This window comes from Strix uralensis, chromosome 1 (genome assembly GCF_047716275.1).
Source record: "Strix uralensis isolate ZFMK-TIS-50842 chromosome 1, bStrUra1, whole genome shotgun sequence".
Lineage (NCBI taxonomy): Eukaryota > Metazoa > Chordata > Aves > Strigiformes > Strigidae > Strix > Strix uralensis.
In genome coordinates this window covers 120965756-120993259 of record NC_133972.1, presented here as the reverse complement: position 1 = coordinate 120993259, position 27504 = coordinate 120965756, and the positions used below count along the sequence as shown (strand labels likewise).

The window sequence follows — 27504 nt, the reverse complement described above, 5'->3', positions numbered from 1 at the left end:
GATCAAAATGCTCCTGATTTAAAAATTTTTTTAAGAAAGAAAAAATCCCTAGAAGACATTTTCACAGTGCTTTGTCAGTTTTCTAACTGTGGTTCCATTTCAAAAAGCTAAATTTTGAAAAACTTTTAATTGAAAAAAAGAAAATATTACTGTTTGGAAATCTGAGAAAGTGATGACCAAATCATAACATTCACATATGCTGAAATAAATAAAGATTTACATGAAAGAAGTTTATATTTCTTCTTGTCAAACATTCTCACCATTTCTGTACCATTCAATGTCTGGTTTGAAACGCTTGATATCGGGACTGATGACAACTGTGCAGCCCAGACTCATTGTCTCGCCTTCTCTCCCAAAGGCTACATCAAACTTGTCGACAAATCTGATTTCAAACCTGGAAGCATAGCCATGAGGGGTAACGCCAACTGTATAAGGGAAAAAAAAATCTGGCTGTTTACTTTTTCTTTCCTTTTGTGACAAAAGTAGGATGCAAAAGTACCCAATGATTATGAATATAATCTCAGGTGAAGTTTAAGGTATAAACAGGAACAATATATATCCAGTCATCATCTTCAGAGATAATTGCAGTATTAAATAATCCAAGCCCTTACTACCATAGAGAATCAACTATTTCTTTATTCATACAACTCTAGTTCTTACAGATAGTTCATTTTATCAGGGAGAGGCTCCTGCAGAATTTCATTCCAGAATTTCCAAAATTTCAGATCCAGTGTTTTATCATTTTATCATAGGGTTTGTTTTATAACTTAAAAATACTTATATTTATGATTAATGATTTGTTCAGGTCAAGCTGATTTTTAGCTTACATGATTCTTCTCTTTCCCTGTTTTAACTCCTTGCTCCACCTCAGGGCAGTCATGTGTCAACTCAGTCTTCATTTTTATAAGATAAATAACCTGGGGCAGAGGGAGGGGGGCAGAGGGAGCTCTTAATATAAAATGAGCTCTCCATTCCCCAGGCATTCAGGTAGCCTGCTTCTGTACTTGCTTCTGAATTTATCTTTCCTGATGCTGTGTGACCCAAGTTGTGCAGTATTCCAGACAGAATATCCTAAGTGCCTTACACTTGTACTGCACATACGTGGCACAGAGGCTTCCATGTTTATTTTGAAAATAAGCTCAGCTGATAAAACCTATGGTCCCATTTTCCTTTTCCACAACTTCCCTACACCATAGTTCTCAGTCTTCCTGTGATCAATGAATATACGCAAATCATCGTCTTCCTTTCCCATAACCAAGTAATAAATCCCAAACTATATTGGAAATGTGTGGTCTTGCATTTTGCAATGTGGTACATAATCTTGTTTCTATTATTTCAGAGCTTTGGTATATAAATGCCAGCTAGTTTGCCTTTGCAGCATACCTCTGATTCTATTTGTGCTGCTACAATAAAAGAAATGTCTGTTAGTCTCATCTGTCAAGCCTTCCATGCACAGGGCCCCTAGGGCACTTCACCCACATGGCATAGGTAGGTGGACTGTCTTAACATCTTGGAAGTATCTATGTGATAAATCACTTAAAAATGTGAGGTTTTCAGGTAAAACAAACTACATTTTTTACCTTGATATATCCAAAATATTCAAATTAGGTTCTGGTTATTTGATCTTTTCTATGCATTTTCGCAATACATGGAATCGTGTAGCTGCAGATGAGAATGATTAAGTCAACTACTCTACTTATGCACATGCACTCCTTGCTTTTTTTCTAGGCCATGTTTTGCATATTGCAAAATGCAAGTGTCCCTCTCTTCGATAGATTTTATTCCACAGCGAAGTGTGATATTAAAAGGATGTTTCTTATATAAGAAAATAACCATAGACCTAGAAGGCACCTCACCCTATAGGTGAGGCTAACACCATCTGAAATTGTAGAGCTCAGTACCTTTGTAAATCAGACCTGCTTCCTTTTTAAATAATGTTACAAAGTATTCTGCTGAGTCATTTGTCATGATGTGGCAACTGTAAATGGATGCATCAAACAAACATATATTGCAACTTACAGCCCAGAGGCATGGAAGTTCCAGCATACAAAAGACTTGCATCAATTTCTCCTTTGTACCCTAGACAGAAAAAGAACAATTTCTGTCACTATCACCAAGAGGTAAAGGCTCTCTGAGCCACAAAACCAGAATGGTAATGTGCATCTTCACAAAAAAACTCAAAGGAAATATTTTGCAAACCTACTCTTTACCACGAGGGAAGCATAAGCCGAAATTTCTCCTTTAACATTCATAGCAGAGGCCCGATACTGAGCAGTGTCATCAAAATCACATCTAAAATGATAGAAATGATTAGGCAGGGCACCCATTTACACCTTGGCATAGCCTCTTCTATGTTTTAGATTAAAGAAACTCTCAGAAATCTGGATAAAATCTATAAAGAAGTAAAAGCTTGGGAGACAGACACACTGGACACTGTGGACTGATTGTAGCCATTAAGTTTTTATCAATGTTAAAAATCCAATGTTTGAAATAAATGTCTCTTTTCAAATATCACTTACAGATTTGAAATTGAGAATACAGCAGAAGTAGTAAAAAACTGTCTGATAATATTTGTGTAAGTTATCTCTAAGTTATCTCTAATTTACTGTTTCCAGTGGAGAGATGCCTAATGTGGAAGCTGTAGAAATGGTAGATATCATAAAATATTTTCAAAGGGCACCTACCAGTATCTAAATTGACAAATACAGATTGTTGCTGATTGTCAAATTAGTTGATTGGGTCTCATGTTTTCAGTGTTTTTTAATGCAAAGTGACTTCAAAAATTTCCCATTTGGAGGATGAGTACTGTTAAAGATCTTTCTTGTGTGGGAGGACATCTCAGTTCTGTTCCTCATTTCAGTAAGAATCAGGAACTTTGCTGTATTTGAAAAACAGTTAACTCACATATTTTTATCCTGAACTAAATTTTTCTCATGGTTAACTGTACTCATGTAACAGACAAATGGAAAAAGTAATCACAAATGTCCCACATGTTCCTGACTCAGCCATAAATAGAATAATAATCCAGACAAATTACTCACTTAGGTAAATTGCATATCCTCTACTGAGGAAAACCAGAACTGCTTCAAAATTTAGTAGACAACATTCTCCTCAGCTGTACAAACTTGGTATCTCTTACATCCCCAAGAGATACATTCACATTTTTCAGGACTCAATCTATAGCAACATTTCATCTTAAGATATCTGTTAAATTATCTAGTATCCCCTTACGTGCTAATCTCCAGTGAGTGCAGCCCATATCGACTTTCAATTATATACTTGTCAGGGTGGGTCTGTACATCAATGGGCACGTTGTTTTTGTACCTATGGAAAACAAAGGAACAGTGTGTCACAAATGGAAGTGTATAATTATATACTTTGAAAGGTCAAGTGCTTGATGTTTGAAATATAACATCAGTTTCTGCATGTTTCTCCTAGATAAACTGTAGTCTAATTTCCTGCGAAGACATTACATATCTTTGGAAGCTTAACCTCTCTCTCTCTTTGACCCACCCCAGGTGCATTTTATTTTCTAATTCAAAGGAGAAAACAGTCTTGAATGGTGGTACTACTACTTGTATTACTACTACTTGTAAAGGAACAGAGGAGTCACATGAGCAACATCTCAGAGTTTTGTGCACTGCAAACAATGAAAAATCTGTAGCATCCTTACCTACTAGGTATCGTACACATTTTGTTTGGTTTGCATACTTGATCTACTTTTAAAACCTGCATATTCACAAAAATGTCAGGTAGAAAGTTAACTTTTTTTTTACTTGCATAGCTAGGTTGACAGAAGCCCTGAAGGGGTTAGACTGGTAAAGAAAAGTTGTCTTGCTGGTAAAGTGCATTGCAGCGAGGGATCTGGCAAAAGCTGTGCTACCACAAACTTCTCTGCCTTTACAGGTATGACTGTAACTATGGCTGTTTTCTGGTAGAAGTATATATTCAGGTAGGAAAATTTTGATGTTCAAAATTCCCAGTAAATAATTTGACGGAATGAACAAGTACTGATCAGCAGTGAGCTGGTACTGCTAATTTCAGAATTTATATAAACAGCTTGAGACTCACAGAGGGAGACTTCAGAGGTTCATGATAAATTCTTCCTCACCAATTGTTGCATAAAAAGTCACTCATTCTGGACAATACATGGTGTAACCAAGTAAATGCTCTAGTGAATCCTGTCTTAAGTAAGCACTAGTAATATGGAACAAACTGGCAATGGGATCCTAATAAAATTACATACTGAATTGTATTCAGTACATTTGGGATTCATTTGAGGGCTATAAAGAAAGAATGTTTCTTAAGAAAGTGTCTTCCTCTAACATAACTTTCCCTGTGCTCCATAAAGTTTGTATAAAAGGGAAGAGGAAATATAAATTATCATAGGTAAAAGTATCTTTATCTCTTACTTTGATGTAGCTTAAATAAACCTTTCTCTTCATAAGCTGTAACAGACATCCATCCAAAGAGCTTTGCTTCTTCATTTCGGATTTTACATTTTAAATCTCTCATGATTTTCAGGAACTGATCTGGTGTCAGTGGCTTGCCCCACTTCACCAAACAAGTCAATAATAAGCAATTTTATTTTTACCAAGAATATTATTAGTTTAATATGTCTCAAGATCAAGCTATACCTGCAATAAATCTGAAAATTGCCTTTCAGCATTTTCAGTGTTGTGGAATAAAGAATATTTCCCTGGCTACAAATATTTGGGCACAGTAATACACTGGGATTTTTCCAGGTGCCAAAGTGAGCAAGAATCATAAATCCTGATGTTTTTCATCCTCATCTTCCTCTCAGCAAGACATCTATGAAAGGGGACTCAATGCAGGGCAATACTCTGTATTCTGGACTTCAAACAGTTGCAGAGGTGCTTGACCTCATTAGAGATCTCCTACTGCTTTTTCCTGACTTATAGCAAAAAATAATACATGGATCCGATAAGAGTAATCCATTCGCCACCACTCTTAACCTCATCTGTGCAATGGTGACCCCCAGACTGATCTGCCTGGGAACATCTGGGCATCTTTACATTCCATGTAGTGTGTCAAATGGTTCAGAAAATAGAATAATGCCATCAGTTCCTAATATCTTCCAGGGAATATGAAATCCTGTGAAACAGGATGTGATTTCATAATCTCTTTAATTTTTCTTCAAAAGGCTGGGCAACCCTTGGATCCTGTTGGCAGCAAAGGCATTTGGTAGCATGTGGTACTGTGCAGAAACAAGCTTTAACTGAGTCATGCCAGCAGCAAGAAGTACTTTCACTTCTTTTGTCTTCATTATCAGGTAAGCAAAACATAATTGATTCAATTATTGTTTATTTATATTCATCTATGGAAAGAATAGGGCTCATGTGTTAGAAGGACCACTTGTTATTTCTGGAAACGCAAATTCCAGAACCACCAAGTCATTAGCTAATGTTGGACTGCAACCTCCCACTGTCATTATGCACTGATACGCTTTCTGCTACTGGTTTCAAATGTCCTGGGTTTTCCATATACTTTTTCCAAGGGAGTCAGAACAGCTGCATCAGAAAATAACGTTTTCTTTAGAGAAAGTTCATGAAGCTTTGTAATTTTTCAGGCACAGCATGAAAAAAAGGTCTTCACTGCTTATACAAAGAATGACTGTTTGGAATACATGACTGACATTTCATTAGAAACGCTGAATGAAAGCTGACAGATCCAGGTCAGCAGTATTCTTTGTCTCAGAGAAAAGACACCTGCTGAAATGGCTGTAAACCCTTTTTTACCACTAGTAGCCTGTGGCAAACTGAAATCCCTTTGGAATTCAGATGTATGTTTAACATCAGGTTTTTGGGATAAGGTGAATCTCAAAGTGAAAATGGTTCAGCTCTTGTGTAAGTGGTTAGGATTCAGGTTACAGAGCTGGGTTACAGCCATGAGCGTAGCTGACCATTCCTTATGTCCAGCTGAGACCAGACCTGAAAGGTTGATCTGGAATCCTCTCTAGGAGGAATGTCAAAACAGGGCACTAGCAACCCTTACGTGATGGGAAAAATGTGTCTGTGCAGAGCCTGGCTATTGGTTTTCATAGTCTAAGAAGAGAGATCAAGTGACTTCGTGGGCACCAGCTCTGGCCTATTAATGTACCTCTTAGTAGCACTTTTTATCAAGTCCTGAGATTAAGGTTTTTAAGATATAAATAAACACAGAGTCCATGAAGCAATTCAAGTAGTAAATTGCAAAATATGAGTATTACTTAACATCATGATATAGTAGATGTTTACTGTTGTCTCCACACATAGAATCTCCATAGGACTTATTCCTAACTAATGTTTAACGCTGAACACAGGCTTATTCTTTGTTCATTTTATAAACACATACATACATTTTATATACACATTCTAGAAGAATATTTTAAATTAAATAATGAGCATCAAATTTCATTTTATGTTTGAAAAAAGTTATTACCTATTATCTTAACAAATTGATGGCATCTCTGTAGCATGAAACAGATAAGAAAGATCAGCTCAATAGATGGTGAGACAGTAAAGCTTCACAAGTCACTGTTAGTTAAGCTAAGTTCAATTCCAGTCAGGGTAAAGTTTAACCCAAAAGTCAAATTAGACCTTCATCTATGACTAAGAGCGTATTTTGGAGTTCCCACAGTAAAGATTTAGTCCAAAGATCATTCAAGTGTATAGAAGGTTTCCAATAGCCTCCAAAGTTTTCAGAAGATTTGGATGGTCCTGGATCTATCTGCAGTCTTCCACTTTGAATAATTATGATGTGTCTGCTATGAACACCCTGCATCATGAGACTTCAGTTTCATGGAGATTCAGTACTATAACTGCTCAGCAGTCAAGCAGCTAGTTCTTAACCAAAGCATGCTTTAATGCTTCAGGGACATTAATGGCATTTGTAGACTAAACAGAAGCATTTGGAAAACATTATTTTAAGGATAGTACTGATGATAACTTAAACTGCTATTTTTCCTTCATCACCAGACAGAAAGAATGTATTGGATGTCTCTATGAAAAAAAAAAATCTATGTATTCCCATTGCTACATAAAGTACTATTTCGCCTTTTAATACTTTGCTTTCTTTTTGTACAAGGTGAATTGCAAGGTGTTTGACAGGCCTTTGTACCTGACTTTCTTATTGAACTTATATCTTTCCAGAAAAAATACCACATTCACTGAGATGACTTCAGATATTGGTTATGTGATGACTTTCAGTGCTAGAGATACAAACTTACCATGTAACACGGGGTGCTGGCCAGCCAGCCACAGAACAATGGAATTTGACATTTTGCTTTTCCCAGATAGTGTGGGAACGAGGCTCAATAATAAACTCAGGAGCATGCAAAAGTTTATCTTGATTCAACTTCTTGTGGAATGCCTGAGTGTCTTCTAGCTGAAAAAGAAACATTTGATTATAAACTCCAGCAGTTATAAGTGCAAATTATTAATACGTAAAAACCATACTTTTTTAAAGAGCAGTAAGAAAATATGCAATTTTTATTTAAAAATCCAGACAGACATACTTAATGTATTTATCTCACCTGGACACTGAAAACAAAGTTTTCATCTTCAAGAAGTTCCCCTTCCCAAATAGCTAGAAATTTTTTTTTCCTTAAAACTATTCTAAGTAAAATCATTTTCCACATTTAATGATTTCTTTTAATAGAGAGTGAAAGGTGAAATAGGTCTGAAACTCAAATGTCTTCTTTACTTTTTCTCTAATGCAAGATCGTATATGCCTAGATCATCTCTGGCAGACCTGCTCTCAAACCTTTCCTGCTGATGGGATCATTCATCCTCCCAGGGTAACTGTTTCAACTGCTTGGCTATCCACAGAGCTGGAAAAAAAATCGTAATATACTATAAATCTTGCTTTCTGCAAACTAAACTATTTATTTTCTGCCTTAACTTTCACATATATGGAGAATGACAGGTCCCTGTATTAAGGTTATTAAAAGAAGACAGCTTCCGTAATCCTCTCAGTCTTTTAAAAACTGTGCAAAACCAGTTTTCCTTCCAATTGTTGTTTCTCAGTTCTGGGCAGGTTCTACTTGTCCTCAGTGTTCATAAGACAGTAACTACTCATTATTAGAAGTCCAACAATCTCTGACACAATTAAATAATTGTCCCTATGTTTTAATGACAATACTTTTGTTAACACACTCTAGAATGGCATTTGTTTTTATACAACGACTGACAATAAATTGACTGACATTAAATTTGTGACCTAACTTCCAGATCCTCAGGTACTTCTACCTAGCCAGGCATTCCTCATTTACTTGTTCTTTTCTTTCTGTGTGTAGTAATTTCCATTGGTTGTTAACAAATTTTACCTTCATTGTTTCTCAATTTTTTGAGATTATTTTGAATTCTTACCTTTCCTTCAAAGTGTTTACACCCTTTCCAGCCTCACATCATGAGGATATTTTATAAGCATATCACTAAATCTTTTTCTCAAAACATTAATTTGCTAAATTAAACATATTTGCACTTGATATATTCTGCCAGTCTACTCATAACATACTTGTATATTTTTCAAGAAGTTACACCAAAGCTACCCACAATTAGAGATTAAGTTCCAGATGTTTTTGGCAAATCCCTCCCTAATTTACACCCTGTGATTAAAACTCTGGGGTAAACACTTTGGACAAGCTTATTCTCAGGCCATAAAAATCCAGAAATTACCCCATCACCTTCTTATTGGCAAGGTACATATATATTGGCACCTTTTCTCTCTGCCCAGCAACTGCCTCATCGTCCAGGTGAAGGGTGCTGTGCTATTTAACTAGGTGTGGGCATGACCAGAGAGTGTTCCCTGGCCTCATTCTCCCTCCCTTTCTCCCAGCACAACAGACACATTCCTGGTGCCTACCTCAGGCACAGTGCCTCTTTTCTTATCCACCTAACAGGAAGATAACAAGACTTTAAGTCATTGAAAAGGTTTCCATTAAAAGTACTTTGGTGTTTTACTACGATTTTTGTGATTGCCCATGGTGTAAATCAGGGCCCTGTTGTGCTAGGCACTTTACAAACACCAAACAAAGAACACCCATGCTGTTTACAGCCTAGGTGTTAGTTTCTACTCTTTTACCGTTTTCTTCAGGGCCACACGTTCAGCAGACTCCCGGATTGCTACTTTCCTTGATTTTTTTTCACGATGTTGCTCTTCAGAAGTTGACTTGGCCACCTTGCTGACACTAACTCCTTCACCTGTGGCAAAAAGATTCCTCTTGGCAACATAGGCAGCACTTTCTTTAATTCTTTCTTCTTCCGTGTCTGTGATCCCACTGATACTCACTTCTCTGAAAGAATTTTCAAAAAGCAGAATCCCATTGGAAAATGCTGAGAACATAATCCATTTATATTTTACATCAAATTAGCAAACTACAGTGGCCAACACTCTTATATATTTCTGCTATTACAGTCTCATATGTATTCAAAGCAGAAACATGGAAGGACACTGCAGAATGACTATTTCATTCTCTAAAGTCATGGCTGTTTTCAGTGCCTCTCTGCATAAGTATGCCATACACATTTTCAGTTTAGCCATTATCCTGCTGTGGTCTTATATCTCCATTGCTATAAAGATTAGTGTAAGGAATACCCACAGATCTCCAGTTATTGACTTACAGCTGCAGCATTCATAATAACACTACCAAAGGGGCAGGAGATAATTGTAGCTAATTGATAGTTGTATAACAATGTCCTCATTTATGATTTATACAAAAAGCCACATTACTATCTATCACAAAAAGTTGTCTTTATTCATAGAAAATTCAATCCCGTAACGTTTGTAGGGTAACTGTTCTTCCAAATGTTTTCAAGAAGATGATTAAGGATTTCCTTGAAGCATCCTCCTCAGGATTTCTACAGAGGCAAGATGCAAGGAATGGTTACTCTCAGTGGGTACAATCCTGTTTCCATACGCACAGTAAAAGTACCCTTGCAGTCATATTGTTTGGGCACTCTCAGAACATTATAGCTGCTATAGCAGTGCATGTACAATGAGAGTTCACTGGCTTAAGGAGAAACATTAACATCCTTCTGCTGAGTTTAGTTACTTTAGGGTAACATTAGATGGCACACTGAAAAGAGGTTCTGTTTAAGTTCTTGTTAAGTGCCATCTTGCAAGCACTATAGAGAAAGCAGCCTCTGTTTATTTCCATGATGCACTCAAGCACAGCCTTACTATCTTATCATAAAATTCTCACTACTGCTACAAAGCAAAAAGATTAGGAAGAACGAATTTTTTGTTTTCTTTTAAATTGTTAATATTATGCATTTGATAGCACATCTCAACACTCAAGAAAATTTGGATTCAAGCCCATAATTAACTGTCCAGCCCCTTATCTTTGAGCTATGAAATCAGTTCAGTGAGATGCAAGACAGCCAAGCAGTGGCATGTGCTGTAAACTTAATTACACATCAAGATTGCTCTAAAGACTAAAAAAGCTTAATTAACAGCATAGAGCTTTGACCTCCCTCATGCATTCAAATTCTGCGTTGAACTTTGTGTTTCAGGCTGCTTTAACAGGATGATCCTTTAAAGTATCAGTGGGATGATTGATTGTCCTCACTTAGGCACATCAGCTACCCCACAAATGTCTTCTGAAGGTGCAGATATATGGCAGAGATTTCTAAAGACAATCTTGAAAACTCATTTTAATGAATATGAATGTAGCTGTCTACATTCAGTTTAAATGGATCAGTGGCGTTTTCCTTTAAAGGAAAGCTGACATTATTTCCTCCTTAATTATAGTAGTTATGATCTCAGCAACTTCACAGTATGGACCCGCTCCTCAAGGCATAAAGCATCTTCTGGGAGCTGATGAATATCCTCAGACTAATATAGGACTTGGCCTAGTAATCTGCAGTAGTGGTCCCCAGATGCTTTTGATCAACCGTATTAAATATTTAGATTTGTTAATCATTTCTTCCTGTTATAATCTTCCCAGATCAAAGAGAAACATGTTCCCTGAAACGATGAATGCATCAGAAACAGCACACAGTACCATTTAAGAATTTATTCTGCAGGGGTTTCAGTAGAAAACATTTTTCAAACAGAAACAATGGGATCAAACCCCAAATGACACACACAAAATATTATTTAAAGGGTATCTGCCATCTGCAGTCTTTTGGCATAGGCTTATTAGTGGTTGCAAATAGATCCACAAGACACATCCAGTACCTTTAGCACCTATGGTATTAAATCAAGCTCTGGGTGTTTTATTACCTAGAATACTGGCCATCTGTCCTTAATTTTATCTTGCAAGGATTAGGCTAGGTGTTTAAGAAGAACAGTTTTGAAGTGAATAATCTGAGCAAGGGGGTTTTTTTACAGCAGAACCTGAGGGCTCCAAAATAGAACCAAATAATGGAAATGGTGACACGGCACTGAAGGTCATCCAGCAGCACAAGCAACAGCTCCAATGAACCCACAGAAAGCTGACCTTTATAAATAACTATTCCTTGTAAAACCTATCTGCCCATGGGTAACAACACATCAATTTCACAGGGGAATTTGGGAATGACATAGAACATGCACATGGTTCAATGGGCTTCAGCTGTTATCTTTCAAACAAAAATAAATATCTGTTAGGAATGTGGCATGCAAATTCCATAGTCTTGGCATGTGGTCATGAACATGATGCCAACAGAAAAAAAGCCTAAAACAGATACCCCAACCAGTTCATGCCATGTTGAGTTGGGCACCCTAACAATCATCATATGACCTTTTTGTATTTTTTAACAAATAAACTGCCCCTATTTGGGTCATTTCAGTGGCACAAAAGCACACACAACTTCCTGAGTTGCCATGTGCAAAAAGTAAGATCAATACTGACAATTGTACATTGTACAATAGTAAGAAGAAGAAGAATAGTAACAATGATGTAAGAATCCAACAGTGTCTTTTAATATAGGATCCCAAAGTATTGCACAGACACAAGCAAATGAAGATACACACCATCACACTGAGTTAGATATTACTGTATGCATTTTACAAAAAAGTAAAATGAGAAAAGATTATTTGTTAGGATTTCTTAAGATGTTAACATGATGTGATAAGATCACAGGGGTCTGTAAAGAAGCTAAGATCATCAACCAGGAGTACTAGTCATGATTTTCAACTATTGACCAACACTATAAATTTTATTTTTGTATACTCAAGACACAATAAAGAGGAAGGATATTTGTGCTTGAGGGCATGGGAGACAGGTGATGGTGACCTGCAAATCTACTGCTACATAAGCAGAAACACCAGGTGAAACGCAAAGGTAGTGGGAAACCTTGAAAATATGTTACCACCAGTTTTGTGTGAGACATATTTATGTGTTTCTGTCACAGAAGATATAGCTGAAACTCCAAAACAATGGTTTAAAAAGGCAACGGTGTGTGTTTCTGATTGTTGGTTGGATCAAAGAGTAGTGAATCCGACACAGAAATGTACAAAGGGTGAGAAAAAAATTACTCTGGGATAGTGGGAGGGAATTAATGAAAACCAAAACTGCTGGTCTCATCACAAAAGCATCACAAATGCTCAAAAGGCCAAAGCAATAGCATCTCCCACTGACAAGGGGGAACTCAGTTTCACATGAAAGCACAAGTCTGGACACAAAGCAGAAGTGACATTGGGTGTTGATTAAGCAGTAGACAGAAAAGCACTGGCTCCCAGAAGCTTGGAAGTGTCCCATGAAAAGTGCTGCAGAAAAAAGACAAGTTGAAGGAAGATTTCTATTCAACTGCAGGTGGGCAAGGAATTTTTCTCCTGGCCTCCAGTCAGGAAACAGTTTTCCACACCACACCCCAGTATGTGTTAATCTGAACAAGTGACTATGCTCGAACTGCCAAAGACTCCTAATAAAATCAGTATGCCATACCCCAAAAAGGGCAGGGGAGCCTCCTTGCTCCTGTTGGTTCTGGCTTCCACATAAAGTTCACATTCAGCTTTACTGAGGACATTGCTGCAGTAAAATGTATTACATCAGTAGTAACCATGCAATAAATACCACCAACACGTGAGATCAGCATGAATCATTACGATGGATTTGAGAAAGTATTTGGTTTAATTCCAGGTGTTCCCTGTGCCAGGACAAAACATTATCACATCATTTCATTGTTTCCATGTTTAATGCTTGGTAAGAGACATTGAATTACAGGACAAGGCTTCAAACCAAAAGAATAAGCTAAATAACATGGACAAGATACTTGTCTGGTTCCCAATAATCAGAGTTATAATTATATCTTAATTTCATAGAAAGTGGCCCTGGCAATGTTTTCAAAACAAACTCCAGACACCTAGGTTCATTTGTCCTGGCTCTGGATGATCAACGTCTGATTTTCTGCCAGTCAGATGACTTGTCTTTGTCTTTTTATCACTCATGTGAAGTGCAAACAATCACCTTGAGATCCATTAGTGTAAAAAGAGATTAATGGATTTGTTATTTTATACTTTGTTAATAAAATGTCAGAAATAAGATATCAAACAAAAGTAAAAAGAACATACCGTCCTGTGAATATGGGCACTGAGTAGTCTATGGCTTTGTTCTCTTTGTCCTCAGATACCAAACTGTGTTTTGCTCTCTTTGCTTTGGGACTCATCTTATAGGATTGATCTTCAATCATTAAATTGGAATCTTTCAGTCTGAAATAAAAATAATATTGTTAAACTCAGAAAAAAAAGCTGTTAAGAAACTCTCCAAAATAAGATTAAAGTACTAAAAATTTTTGCTCTCTTGTTTGATAAGCAAGAAAATATAATTTTTATGAGTCATGGCTTCAGAGTTATTAAACACATAACTAAATGCACTTTTGACAAACTCATCATTACAAATATAACACTGATGCCCCTTGATATTAAATTTAAAGAGAGAGAATAAGCAATATACCTGATAACAATGCACATTTAATAGCTTCTTGGTTTGGGACTTGGAGAGTTTGTATACCCAGTTTTGGTAGATCCTGAAGTCACTGAGACCACTCAGTAATTCTGAAGATTGTATCTGAACTCATAACCTCTACTTTACCAAAATTTACAGTCCTGAAATTGTCTGGTCCCCAATTAAAATGTTGGTGTGCAAATATATTCAAAGTAATAATGCATTTAAGTGTCTCTACAGAAATTGTAGGTCAGCGTATTGCTCAGTAGCCAGTGTTGCCATGCCCACTGCTCTCCCATACTACCCCAGTCCATTGAAAGTGTAAAGCTGAGTGAGTAACGCCATTTAACATAGCACAGATAAATGATGAGTGGAAAGACAGAAGAGCAAACCAAATGGAAGGCTTCCCTCCCCACCAGCCTGGGAGGGATTCTGAAGAGTGTGAAGCATATTTGAGGCAGTTATTTTGGGTTCATTTTTAACATGGTTACCAGTTGTGTTAACAAAGTTCCAGATACCTCCCTCCTCCTTTCCCAATACAACACATCTCTAACTCCCAGATCTATGGAATATCCTAATTAGCTGTCAGCCTTTTATAAATCCCAAAAGTATCTATTCATCTCTGTCTCAACATCACCAAGGGAAATCATATGTGAGTCTGCTTCTGGTCTGGACATTTGTCTATACAGCAGAAGCTTACCACTTACATGCACAGATTGAGGAGGAGAGTTAAGGCACATGGTTTCTCAACAAGACTCATTAGCCCAGACTTGTACTACTAATGTGGCTAACCTGCTTCCCATACCCTGGGTAGCTTACACTGGTGGCTCTATGCAGCATGCTGTACACATATAATCAAAACTCATGCTAGCACGGGGCCTCTGAGAATGTTACACATGTATAATATAAGATTACAGATACATACTTGGGCTAATGTTTCCCTTAGGCTGCAACCGTGCAAAAGTACCAAGTTCCAGAGGTGCCACCAACACAAGTCATACCAAGAGAAGTGCTTGATTTCCAAAATACGTGTTGATCTATCCATGTGAGGCTGTGTGTGAGAGATCACATGGGTCCAGTTTCACTCTCCTACCTTTCTTTCCTTTGTTTCTTTGTGCCTGTTCCTTTGCTCAGACTGAGTTCTCTCCCTACCCAATGCCTGTTAAATCTGTCTCCCGTTCTCCAGCTCTCTTAATGTCTTTCTTACTGTCATGTCTTCTCCTTCTCCACCTAGTTCCTTGCCTGAACTTCACATCCCCTCCCACATCTGCTTTCCAGCCCTCATCTCTTTGCCCTGCCACTCCCAGCACCATCAGTCAGAGTTTTCCCCTCCCTTCTGATTAGTGCCCATCTCATCAGACTTGGCTGTATTTGGCTCACCCGGCATCGCAGTGAGGCAGCCCTCTCCTCTGTGCTCCCCAGGTGCCCACTTTATATCCACTATCACCAACCCTACAGCACCACTGCCGAGAAACGCTTGGTCCAAAGGATAAAAGCAACCGTGCACCAGTTCCTCCTTCCTCCTCCCCCTGTATCCTGGTTTCCATGCAAAAAAAAAGCACAGTCAGAGAGCAGCTGTGGCACACACCGCAGGACTGGGGCCAAGGGTTTACCACGTCAGGCACCACTGGGTCAGCCAAGGCACAGACCAAGTCTACAGGAGAGAGGCGCTGTCTCCTCCAGGGTCCGATGCCAGGCATTACCCAAAACAGCCCAGGAGAGAGTCCAAGGGAGGCGGATCCAGCTTTAGGGATGGAAATCCAAGCAGAAAACACTTGGGAACCATCCAAACAGAGTAAAATAAAAAGGAAGAGACAGAGTGAAACAAGGTATGCAATGGCCTCACTCCTGGGTTGGACAACGGTGTAGTACAATCACTAAGGCCAACCACAAATGCATTGGGAGAACTTGTCGTCAAATAAGTGGCAGGAAACATCAAAGCAAAGTATTTTCATTATTTTTCATAATTGAACTATAGTCTGTAAGGAGCTGCAGTTCTTTACTTAGCAGGTGACTCTTATTCCTGTCCTATTTTAAAATGGGACAAACCTGGAATTTTGACTCTGCCATCAGATTTCCTAGGGGCTTTAGGCTGAACCCTTTAGGAGGCCATTTGATTCCTGCTTTGTTTCTAGATCAAGAAGGATCACAGTATCATTTGAACTTCAGTTTAAATGTCAACAAGTTTCTATTTTCTTAAAAGTAGATGAAATGTGGTGAAAATTTCAGTTCAGGCATTTTCAGCACCGTTAAATCCAGACTAACTCTTTGTTCCGAAAGGAGAATTTGGCTGTTCTGTAAATTTAGTTTTCAGTTAAAGTCCAGATTACACGCTTATGTAGAGAATTAATGGGGAGCATACATAGCAGTTCCCATCACTCTCCGCTAGGACTTTCATTGATGTCTTTCCTACATGGTTGGTTTTTTCCCTATCTTTCACTTATAGCTCTCTAAAATTTTGTGAAAAGGAAAGAATAAATTGCTATACTTTTTATTTGTTTAATGATTGTTTTTTTAATCAAACACTCCAAGAGTTTGAAGTTGAATATCTTTCATCTTTTCTGCCTTCCACAGCTGGCTTTATTAAAATATCCCCCCAGATCCTTCAGATTAATGCCAGAGATCTCCAACACAATGGAGCCTGAGAAACAGGGATGGAACTAGGACTTTTATTGAGATATGGTACTAGGACTTTTATTGAGATATGATGACTAGGATGAAAACATCATACATGCACAGCTGATTCCCACTCTCTTCCAAGTTTTCTAAGCCATATATCTCTTGACTGAGGCACCTTTTGCTGCAGCCACCTGATTATTTTCTGGATTACTACTCCTGAATCCTTCATGTTATTGCATCCTTTGGTCGGCCCTTGTGTGTATGTGCCCAGGACCAGAAAAGCACCTTTCTAGATACCTTTTCCTCTCTTCTTCTTTCTCTGGAAGGGGCAGCTGCAGTGACAGTTGTTGTGCTATCTTCAAAGAGCAACAGTTGCATCCCAATACTTTATAGTGGTACAGAAGAGGGAGCACTCAGCTACCAAAAGTGCAGATGATAACTGTGAGCTGAATAATGGATCCATGTGGATCCTGTAATTTTCTACCATTCTCATATTGCTAACGCAATGCTCCAACCAATTTATTTCAGTCATCTGCTCTTCCAGAAACTTGACCTGGACTAAGCAAGGCCCTGGTGAGAAATGTTTCATTGAATAATGCTAATGGTGCTTTTAGATCAGTTTCCTATTCCAGCAATTGTCAAGAGCAGGTAAGAAGAAGGTTTATGTAGAGAAATATCTCCCTTGACAAATCCTTTTGGTTTCAAGCAAAGGCCTAGGACATCCTGAGCCAGAGGTTGCATCCTGGCTGCAGCAGTGAGCTTAACAATTTATTTGTATATGAAAATAGTACTTTCTTTTGAACCTGTTTTAATCTGCCAATTTATAATCTCTTTTGTGCTCACTTGCCGCTCTGTGTGAAAAATCGTTCCTTGTTCACTCTCTGAACATCTTTCACTATTTTATACATCAGTGTTACATGCCCATGTTTGCCTCCTTCCCAAGGTGAGAGCCCTGGTGTCTTACCTTCTCCTGACGGAAGGTATTCCACACCTCCTACTACCCTCCTTGCTGATATCTGACCCTTTCCTAGTTTCAGACTGTATTTTTTGACGTGAGATGACCAGAACTGCAGCTAGTATTTCAGCTACGAGCAGACCTTGGATTAACACACAGACACAATATGCTTTCTGTTTTGTTTTCACTTTCTCTCACAGCTGTTGCTAAATTTCTAATTGCTTCATGACCACATCAGAGCATCCGGCTGGTGTTTTCAGAGAGGTATCCAGAGTCACTCCAAAATCTTTTTAGAATTGCTCTGCATAAACCAAGAGCTGAGATAGAAATTTGAAGCAGCAGAAATTTTTTTCCTTTCCAAATCCTCTTATCATTTGCTTCCACTCAGGCAGAGCTATATGGAGGCTAGTAGAAATGCATATTCAAATGGAGCTCTTTGCATCAGAAAACAAGTTGATCACTATTTCTATCATGAGGTTTATTTCCCCTTTTTCCTTTTTTCTTATTACAATTTCTTCCTGTATAACACAGAAACCAAACCCTGCCTACAACCATTATTTAGGTAGCCCAAAGGAGGATTCTGCTTTCTTGAACCAGAATCTAAAATCTTGCCCTTTATTTTAAAATGTTCCAACCGTTTACCTGATATGTGGAACAGAATCTTCCTGGAGGAGAAGGAGCAGGGTATCGGTGCTCTCTAGTTTCACAGGGAGGAACAGTATCATGACCTTTTAACAGCTTTCAGCCTCACTTGATACGCCCAGCTAGCATATGTGTGTTTTTTTCCAGGCCAGATACTATCTGTACTGTCTTATCAAGGTTGGTGACCCAAGCCTACTGTCCTCATTTCTTGATGGTTTTCAGCACATTAAAATATCAGTGTCAACATTTTCCCAGTTTCTCAGTAGAGTCACTGAAGTGGGCATTGGATGGCTATAAATGCTAAAGGCACAGGCATTGTCCTGTAGAGATGTAATAAACAGATAAACACTATTAGCTTTTCCCTCTAGCCCAGCAGAGGAACTAAAGACAACAACACTGTGAAACTCTGAAACTCCCAAACAGAGGTTTTGTTTCAATGGCTTATTCTCAGATAGAACTCTACTTCAATATGTTAGCACTGCCCTTGTTTCTGTGCTGAAAAACCTGAAGGGACAGGTTTTCCACTCTGAACAAAGAAAGTCTGAGTCCAGTGGATGTAGAAATGTGTTCTAGGAGTGGACCACAACACCCTATTCCTTAGTTATTCCACCCCTGCATGAAAAGGCACATGTAAGCTCTTTTACACCTCTAGAAAATCATGTATCTTGTCCTTAGCATGCTTTTGTTATGTCTCTCTCTCACTTTATTCTGACAGCAGAAAGGGATGCATTTGGTATACACACACAGCTGTACCAGCTGTACCTGCCAGAGCTCCATTAGCCAAGAGGCATTTACCAGTTTTCCAGGCTCTCTTTCTAGCAGCTGCTTCTTTCCTAATATGCAGTGTTTGAATTTACTCACTGTAAAGAGGAGAGAGTGGATTGGCAAACCCAGTTACAGGAAAGAAAAGAAAAAAATTTCAGAAGAGAGCTTTTTAAAACCAGCCTCTAAAGATGAGAAGCACTCTCTGCTGACTATATTCATTTTAAGTTGCTGACAGATTTGCCACAAGCCCAGGCAATATCGCTGGCAATAATGGCACTGTTCACTAACACAGCTTCCACAACAGATTTTTCAAGGGGAATTGTTTCCACATAGCAGGTCTCATTAAAACAATTTCCATGCTTGGCTATGATGTTTGGACGCCACCGTCTTATCCCTCACCTATAATAAACCAAAGGATAAACAGTGCCAAGATCATGGTCTTCTCATGTTTCTTAAAGTTTATTATTTACTCAGCCCTGTCCCAATCCTGGTTACACTATTGCTAGAAGAACATTCATTCTTACTGTCTGGCAGCCTAATTAATTGCAATTTAGTAAGGCACCTCTCCTCTGTTTGCTTGGTTCACCTGTATTATGCCATGTCTTCTCTGTTATTTCACTTGACCTGCAAAATATATGCCAAATACCTGAGCCGCACCAATAACTTGTTTTGTCTCTAAGCAAATCTCTGGCCCATTTGCTGGCAGATAAATTGTGACACAATGGGATTATCTGATGCTGCTGACCAGGAAAATAACACATGGAAAAGGAGTGAAAGTCTGAACAAAGGTTAATGACAGAGCTTCCAAAAAAAGAGGTACACGGGTTTAATCCAGCAGTCCCTTGTGACAGGTCTGTAGTGCTATGAGTAGTTTTGGCAGACTTGACTCAAAGCTTCTCAGAAGCACACGGAGGATGGAGCTGTGCTGGGGGAAGAACTGCACAGGAGCTGTAACCTCCCCATGCTGGCAGCCCCTGAGGATGGGACAGAGAAGAGGACAGGTGGCCACAATGGCTTTTTGGAGAAAGCTGCCACCCCTCACCTGTACAGACCCTGCCTGCTCCTCGGAGGAAGCAACACACCCCACTCGTCCTGGCTCTGCGGAAGCCAAAGAAGCAGCATATGGCTGGACCCATGAGCTGGTAGGGAGGGAGGGCTAGGGGTGAAGTGGAAACCTTTACACAGTACCACTGGCTGTCTTTTAGGAGCCCAAGGTTTTGCAGCTTTGGCAAACTGTAGCCAGCAAAACTTCAAGCTTCTGTACTTGCTCTTGGTTTTGCCAGTTTTCATTTCTCTCACTTCTTCAAGCTGTCATGGTGTGAAGAAGACTTGAAATGTGGGAAAGGGACAGACCACTTGCAAACAGAGACTTTTTTTTGTCCTCATGAAAAAGCAAGCTGCAGCTCCTTCAAGCTGTCTACAATGTTGAAGCTCTCCTTCAAGTGAGGCTTCAACATCAGAGAATTGGGTTGACATCAAGGTCTTGCAGTTTACCTAGTCCACTTCTCCACTGTTTTCCCGTGATGAATTCCTCACATAACACTAACTGCATGTTAACACCATTGCTTTATGAACACCCTCTTCTGTACGGTGGATACAGAAAAGGATGAGTCTTAAATTCTGCAAGTATAGTAAAGTTTAGCAGAAGCTACTTTAGGTAAAGTGACCTGAATAAAAGCTTAATATTTGAATAGTATACTTTTCATGTTGGGCTTAATGGGGGTTTATCCACAAAAATATATCCATAATACATAAATATATATTTGATGTTAAAATTCAGTGATATGCAATAATAGTTAGCTGAAGAATTTTATCTGGATTTGGATTCATGTGGCCATTCAGGTTTCAAGCAACCACTACTGTTGTAGGTCATTTAGATACAGCATTTCAGTTCAAGGCCCTTTCTAGTTTTTGAAAATTGAACGGGTCTGAAGACTCATTTTCTTTTTTTGTTGTTACTACACCATTCCTTTCATATGGATGAAAACAGAAGGTTTTTGATTTGCCCAATTTATTTTAATAACACTTCTTTTCTCCACATTATCCCTTCAAGTGTTTTGGGCTATCTGGGGAAAACAGTACAAACTTGAAAACAATTACTTAAAACTGGCACTACATTTAACCGTATAGTCACATTATTTGGTCTACTTTACCTCTTGCAAATTGCAGCAAAATGGGCTGCAAAAACCAAATAAATACCAACATAGATGCCATATTAACCATAGATTTAGTTAAATATTGAAATTATCATTCAGAACCATATTCTCTCTTGTATTAATTAAGTTTTGTGCAACAGATTTAAATTGCATGGGTCTAATCTCCTGAGTCCTAGTCTTACATAGCAGCACTGAGTTTCTCAAACCTCCAACACATGCACAAGATCACAATAAAAAAGAAGTTACAGCTGAGACATTCTCATCTCTGATTACCAGGGTAGTATATCAATCTGTTGGCAACTCTTGCACTACAGAGTAGCTTGGAAATATGACCAAATACTCTATTTTAAAACAAAAGCTATTATCTCAACCAAAACCTCAGGAAACCTGGAAATGTTTTAGGTTCTCTCCCAGTTAAGAAATTCCCTTTCCTTTAATATTACTTTTCTGATATTAGAGTTCTTCTTGGTGAGAATATACAGGTTTCAGAAGCAACTAATCTGAGATAGCAGAGCCACTGAAGTGTTTGTAACTGGGACTCAGAAGCAGGTTTTGTAAATAATTTTTTGCAACTTTAAGTAATGTTCCCATTTCTTATGGGAAATTTTCTATGAGGAGGAGGCAGCTTTGGGTTAGGGTCAGCAACAGTATGTAGGCACAGCTGCATCACTGCAAAAATTTAGAATATCTTCCCCTACCCAACTCCATCTGGAAACATAACCCTCAGTCCCAGCATCTCCAGTTTGCTTCCCTTCATCAGATTATAAATGACCTTCTCGCTGCTCCACTCAGTAGTTAATTATCTGCACAAGTGAAATTGTTTCAACAGCAAAGACTGGGTATTACGCAGCCTAAGACAGTCAAGTGGTCAAGTCATTCATCTGGCCTCTAACAGCCTGACGTTCAAATTCCTGAGCAGACCTTGGCAAATAGAGACTTGACCCTGAACTTTCTGAAAACCAAGTGAAGGCTGTAATCACAAGGATTGTTTACTGCAGTACAGGTAGTCTTTCCCTCAGTGGTTTTGGCCAAAATTCCATCTTTATCCACAATCCTTGGAGGATATTCTGTTTCCAAAATTTAAATTTTCTGATGGACAAGTCTTGTTCAGTTCTGCTAATAATACTCTAAATTTTGTATTAATATAACAGTGAGCAGATGTTTTGGGCTATAATTTGTTGATCTTTTCCTCTATTGCTACAAGCTGCTCTAATCTTACTTTAATACTCCCCTAATTTCTGTAAATCTCTGAGATACATACAAATAATGTGAGGCTATGATATCTAAAAAATTCTGTTAATGTAATTGCTTGAGCAATTTTATCTTAATTAAACAAAAAACATGGCAGCTAAGCATAGGTGCTCTTCTAGTGCAAGATGGACACTTCAGGGTATTCCTACTTTGGAAATAGTATGCCTTAACCTGTATATGGTGTGAAAACTTCAATTTGAATCACTCAGCATAAAAGTGAAACCATTAGGCCAAAGCAGAATTGTTTAATGATGTATAGACATGTCAGCTCAAACTTGCGTGAACAGCCCTAAGTTCTTTTACTGCTCCAACCTGGCCAGATAAGAACCACCCTCAACTCAAAAGCTTTCTCAGCACTGCATATTAAATTCAGCTGTAAAAATACAGCTAAACAACTTGGAAGGAGAGGTGGCTCATGCCTAACCAGTTTGGAGCATGAATATGTCATCATTCAGCCACATCAGCATCGCCAGTGCTCTGCTTATGCCAATCCAACCATCACACATGAATTAGTCCAACAAACTAAGCTGTCCTTCCCATTGCCAAAGTCCAAGGAAAACACCAAGCCTGGAAAATACATTAACACCAAGTTACAGAGACAATTTCTGTGGAAGAGGAGGAGAGTTTTGCCATTGATTTCAATGAGAGGTGGTTGGATATTTTTGTTTTGGAATATTGTTCCAAAGACAGATTTACTTACCCGAGACTATAGGCTTCAGATCCCAGCCTGTAGGCTGCAGCCAGCTTGTTGATGGATTCAGATCCATGCCTGTAGGCAGCTGAGCTCTTGCTGAGGGATTCAGAGTCAAGACTGTAGGCAGCAGATCTTTTGCTTTGTGCTGCAGAGTGATCATAGGCTGTAGATCCATAGCTGTAGGCTGCTGACTCAAGGTCATAGGCTGAAGAGCCATGACTATATGCTGTTGAAGAGTCAAGGCTGAAGTCTGCTGCAGATGCATGGCGATAGGCTGCAGAGCCCCTAGAGTAAGCTGTAGATCCTTGAGCATAGACAGCAGATTTGCTCTTTGCTTCCTTTTGGTACTGGCTTACAGTGGACTGCAGTGCTTTATGGCGGTATGCACGGTCATAGTGCTCATGGTGTCTTTGGTAGAAAGGTAAAGACATTATGGGCGTCTTCTAATTTTGTTTTTTACTGAATGTAAATAAACAGGACAGTGTCTGAAAAAGAACAGATCAAACATAAGGACTACTGTCAAAGAAACTTCTGAGTTAGCATACAAATAATACGCAACTTAATACAAACTAACACAGAACTTAAAACTTCAAAAATCAAATGCAATAAATTTAGGGTTATCTTTTTATGATGTGTTTTAGACTTTAAGCTAGGTTTGTATTTAAGTTTCAAGAAGTTCATGTCATTCATCATGAACACAAAACCTCGCACTATTGTCTGTTCATTTGTAGTTGGTCTCCCTGTTACTGCAAACTATTCAAGTATTACACGCTCCAGTTCTCCACTCATTACTGTGAACTAATGAAATTTTATGTGGCCAGCTTCTTCAGAGATAGTGTAAATATTTTTTGTTAGATTATAAAAGAGATGATAAACTAATAAATTATTTTAAAAGGTATGAGAAATTCCAACAAGGTTATATAAGCTGAAATAAAAATATATGAAAATTTAATTAATTCTTGTAATCCAGTTTTCAGATTGAATTTAATATTCTGTTTAATATCTTAACAGTGAATTAAAAACATTAAGATTGAGAAAGATGTCACTTCTTCTGTAAGCGGCATTACATTGATTATTTTGTATGTGCTACCAGAGATCCATTTAAAATGGCTTATCATACTTTTACAGTTTAATCAGGGATATAGACTGTATGCAGTGAGTAAAATAATATCACGCTCCTCCGTCTAAATGACCCTTTTTTTTTAACCTAGAATGCTATGTTCAAGATCATCAAGAAACTTCCTCCAGATGATAGCCCCATCTAAGTTTTACTTTGCACAGTCATCAGTAGATTGTCTTGCAGTTGCTTGTAGTAGGAAATTTGATCAGGTGAAAGGTAGTTCCCCTCTCAAAATGGGATGAGGGTTGAGTGCAGAAAGGGTTTCCCTTGCTTTTTTTAAGATGGCAATTCAGTCTTTATTTTGCTAATGTTTTATTTTGCTGATGTTAAAACTGACTTTTTCTTCTTTGACATGCAAGCTTACCTCTACCAATTCCTGTGATAACTTTTCTTTCTCTTATGAGTGGTGATTAGGCCTACAACATGGCTAGGATTGTCCCTAAAAAGGTACATGATTGTGAATAGAAATGAGCTACAGTGGGAAAATGTTTAGAAGAATTTAAAGAAGATCCAAAAACAATGGTGAGAGGTGTTTGTTACTGTTTTTTTTTTTAATATCAATCACAACAATAACAGACTTGTTCTACTTCTGTTTTTTTTCATGTTGATGAAAAATGATCTGCTGTTTTGACATAACATACACTTACAGAGCTGGAGTGTAATCATGATTTCATGAAAATCAATATATTTTTTCCCTGGTCCTTATGCTTCCTAGATTTCAGTCCTTGGCTGCTTCTTTAGTATTTGGTTCTGATAGCAAGTCAACAAATTGCAAACTATTCTCTTTGGTAACTGTTCAGGTACTCACACTGACTAAGACAAATTTTGAAAAAAACCCCAATGTTTCAACTTTCTTATATTTCAGGAGTTTCTCGGGGGAACTGCTCTTTGTGTGATAACAGAACAGATCACTTGTTTGCAGAAAGTCAACAAGAAAGTCATTCAGAAGTCTTTAAGTATGTAAAATGAAATTGCTGGTATCTTGACCACAGTGAAACTGTGACTTCAAGGAGACCAGTTTATATGTTTACTTTATTTTTATCTGAGAAAGGGGGAGGAATGGGAAAAAGTGGTAGCCCATTGTTCTCTATGGCAAAAACTGATGTTCCTTTTTAATTCCTTTATTTCTCCTGCTGGCCATTTTTTCATGTAAGTCTAAAGAACACAATTATTCTGACTAACAGCCTTGTCCCTAATACCTATCAATATTTTGCGTTGTTATTATTTCACTTTGTTAGCTTCCAGTAGTACATAGTTCCTCTTAATTTCCCTAGTTTCAGAAGATTTCTTCTCTGTTTTTCTTCATTGCTTTCTCTCCCAGCTCCTCAGAGCTAGGTTTAGGGTTTGCAAGCCATTGTAATCTCTGCTGAGCAAAGTTAAGGTGTACAGATGAGTATTGTCTTGCACACTGAAAGGGAAAGAACATGAGAACATCCTGTTTTCCTTCTGAGAGTACTACAGTTGTCTCTCTTCATCTTCACCAGCTTTATTTGCAGTGTTGGCTGGCTTCATCATGGATACAACAGCCACAATGCTAACAGACATTCATTCAATCCCATCCCTTGGGGATTCCCACAACCTTCCAGGCTTCAGAGTAATGAAGATGATCTAAAAGTACAAAGCACTGCGTGTGTTGCCCATTGAGGAGAAATTAAATGAGGCATTTCATTTACATCTTATAAGAGCAAAAGAACAAGCAGCAGACTTAAAGTCAGCATGCTTAAAATGTACAAAGGCAACCTTTTTCTTCCAAACATAAAAGGTCCAGACCTCACTGTCCTCAGTGGAGGACTCTATGATAAGAATAAGAATAAGGCAGTAAGAGAGGAGCTGAACACCAACTCAGCTCTTCTGGTTCAAATCAAAGGCCAACTCTGGCTCACGTCATATAAGAGGAAACTCCTTTTATAGATATTTTATCACACTATGAGTTATGTTTTATATTTCCTCTGAAACATCAAGCATTGCTCACAGGTCAGGATCAGATAGTTGCACTAGTCTGAGCAGATATAGTAGTCTGACACTATCGGAGACAACAAGAAACTCTGAACCTTATAACAATTTTGCTCCTATTTGGAGCACTCTCTTATTATTGGATTGACTCCCATCTCTTAAGTTTTATAAAATCCATGCTACCTGCACCTACTTAGTTTGTGTCCTCCCTTTAGTGTGAGGGTAACACTCCCTCTCAAGATCTGTGTAGCATTTCATAACCACAGAGCTTGGCTTAAAAATATTAGTGGCCATAGTTAGATGAATATACAGTTTTTGGAGCTATATGTTAGCAGCTGTTGACCCAAATTTTCAAAACAACTACTGAGCACACAGACAGTTCTGTACTTCTTCATAAGTCGTAGTTACACATTAAAGGATTTTATTTTTTAAAAATTTTATTGGCATTACCTCTTGCATTTTTTACCATTTTGTGTAATTCTTTAAATATCCACTCCATCAATCAGTGAAAATAGTGAAACAGATAAAATATAGAAACTCTTACAAGCAGGAAAAAAAATTATAACATTTCCTTCAGCTCAGGCAATGGCTTTACAAATCACAGGATATCCTATGCAACTAGAAAATATTTAGATTATTTACACATTCTGTAAGCCCAAAGGAGGTTACATGACAAATTCCTCCTGTATCTCAGTAACCCATGCTTCATTTGAGAGTACTGTGACAATATGCAAGGATAGTTGAGTTGGTAATGAGTGAACCCTTGCACTACTTTGCTTTGTTTGACAGCTGAACCCTCAGAGGTCTTCAGTCCATTTCCACAAGTCGCTCAAATAACTGCTGAGCTGAGAGCTACTATCAACTCAACATTACAGAGTCAGATTAAAAATAATTGAACACATAAAATCTCCTGTCATAAAGGAAGACTTACCAGAGCCCAAATGACCAGCAGCAAATGGAATAGCTCTCAAGTGGATGAATAGCAGAAAAATACAGCAACGATGAAGCTAGCAAAGAAAGAGGTAGTCAGGACGAGGGGTAAGGACTGGACTTCAAGGTCCAGAACAAAAATAATGCCTGCAGTCAGTGGAATGTCAGAGCCCCAGTCCAGGCCTTTTATGGCCATGGGGGTGATAAATATAGCATCGAAGAGGGAGAGACACAGAGACAGATACCGATACCCTGTGCTATCTCTGTGCAAAGACACGATGACAGCAGCTTCAGACTGAGAGTTCTCCCTTTTAAGTATCTTCGCTAAATTCCATATAAAATCCATATTCCAATTCAAAATTATTTCTAGGATTTTTTTCCTTAGTTAAATCAGATTTAGGAGAGAAAAAAAAAATATTGTGTCATGAACCAGAAACAAGGAAAGATCAGTTCCTATATTGACCTTTGACACAGTTCAAGAATATGAATATTTCATGGTATCTTTTTTTTTTTTTAATGTCAAGCCACAGTGCATGTAATGTAGATATT

At 38.2% G+C, this 27504-nt stretch overlaps 1 protein-coding gene across 5 annotated transcripts in view; it reads right to left on the bottom strand.

The window, feature by feature from the left end:
• The window catches only part of MYOM1 (myomesin 1), a 79005-nt gene extending 51908 nt beyond the window's left edge, over positions 1–27097 (bottom strand). For all 5 annotated transcript variants that reach the window (XM_074878842.1, XM_074878860.1, XM_074878868.1 and 2 more), the window contains exons 1-9: positions 26957–27097; positions 22959–23437; positions 13498–13635; positions 9085–9295; positions 7229–7386; positions 3232–3324; positions 2204–2292; positions 2020–2079; positions 261–425 (exon numbers count right to left, since the gene is read on the bottom strand). In XM_074878842.1, the coding sequence (XP_074734943.1) occupies positions 261–425; positions 2020–2079; positions 2204–2292; positions 3232–3324; positions 7229–7386; positions 9085–9295; positions 13498–13635; positions 22959–23383 (1339 nt within the window). In that variant the 5' untranslated portion in view covers positions 23384–23437; positions 26957–27097. The remainder of the gene's footprint in view (positions 1–260; positions 426–2019; positions 2080–2203; positions 2293–3231; positions 3325–7228; positions 7387–9084; positions 9296–13497; positions 13636–22958; positions 23438–26956) is intronic.
• Between the last annotated feature and the right edge of the window lie 407 nt (positions 27098–27504).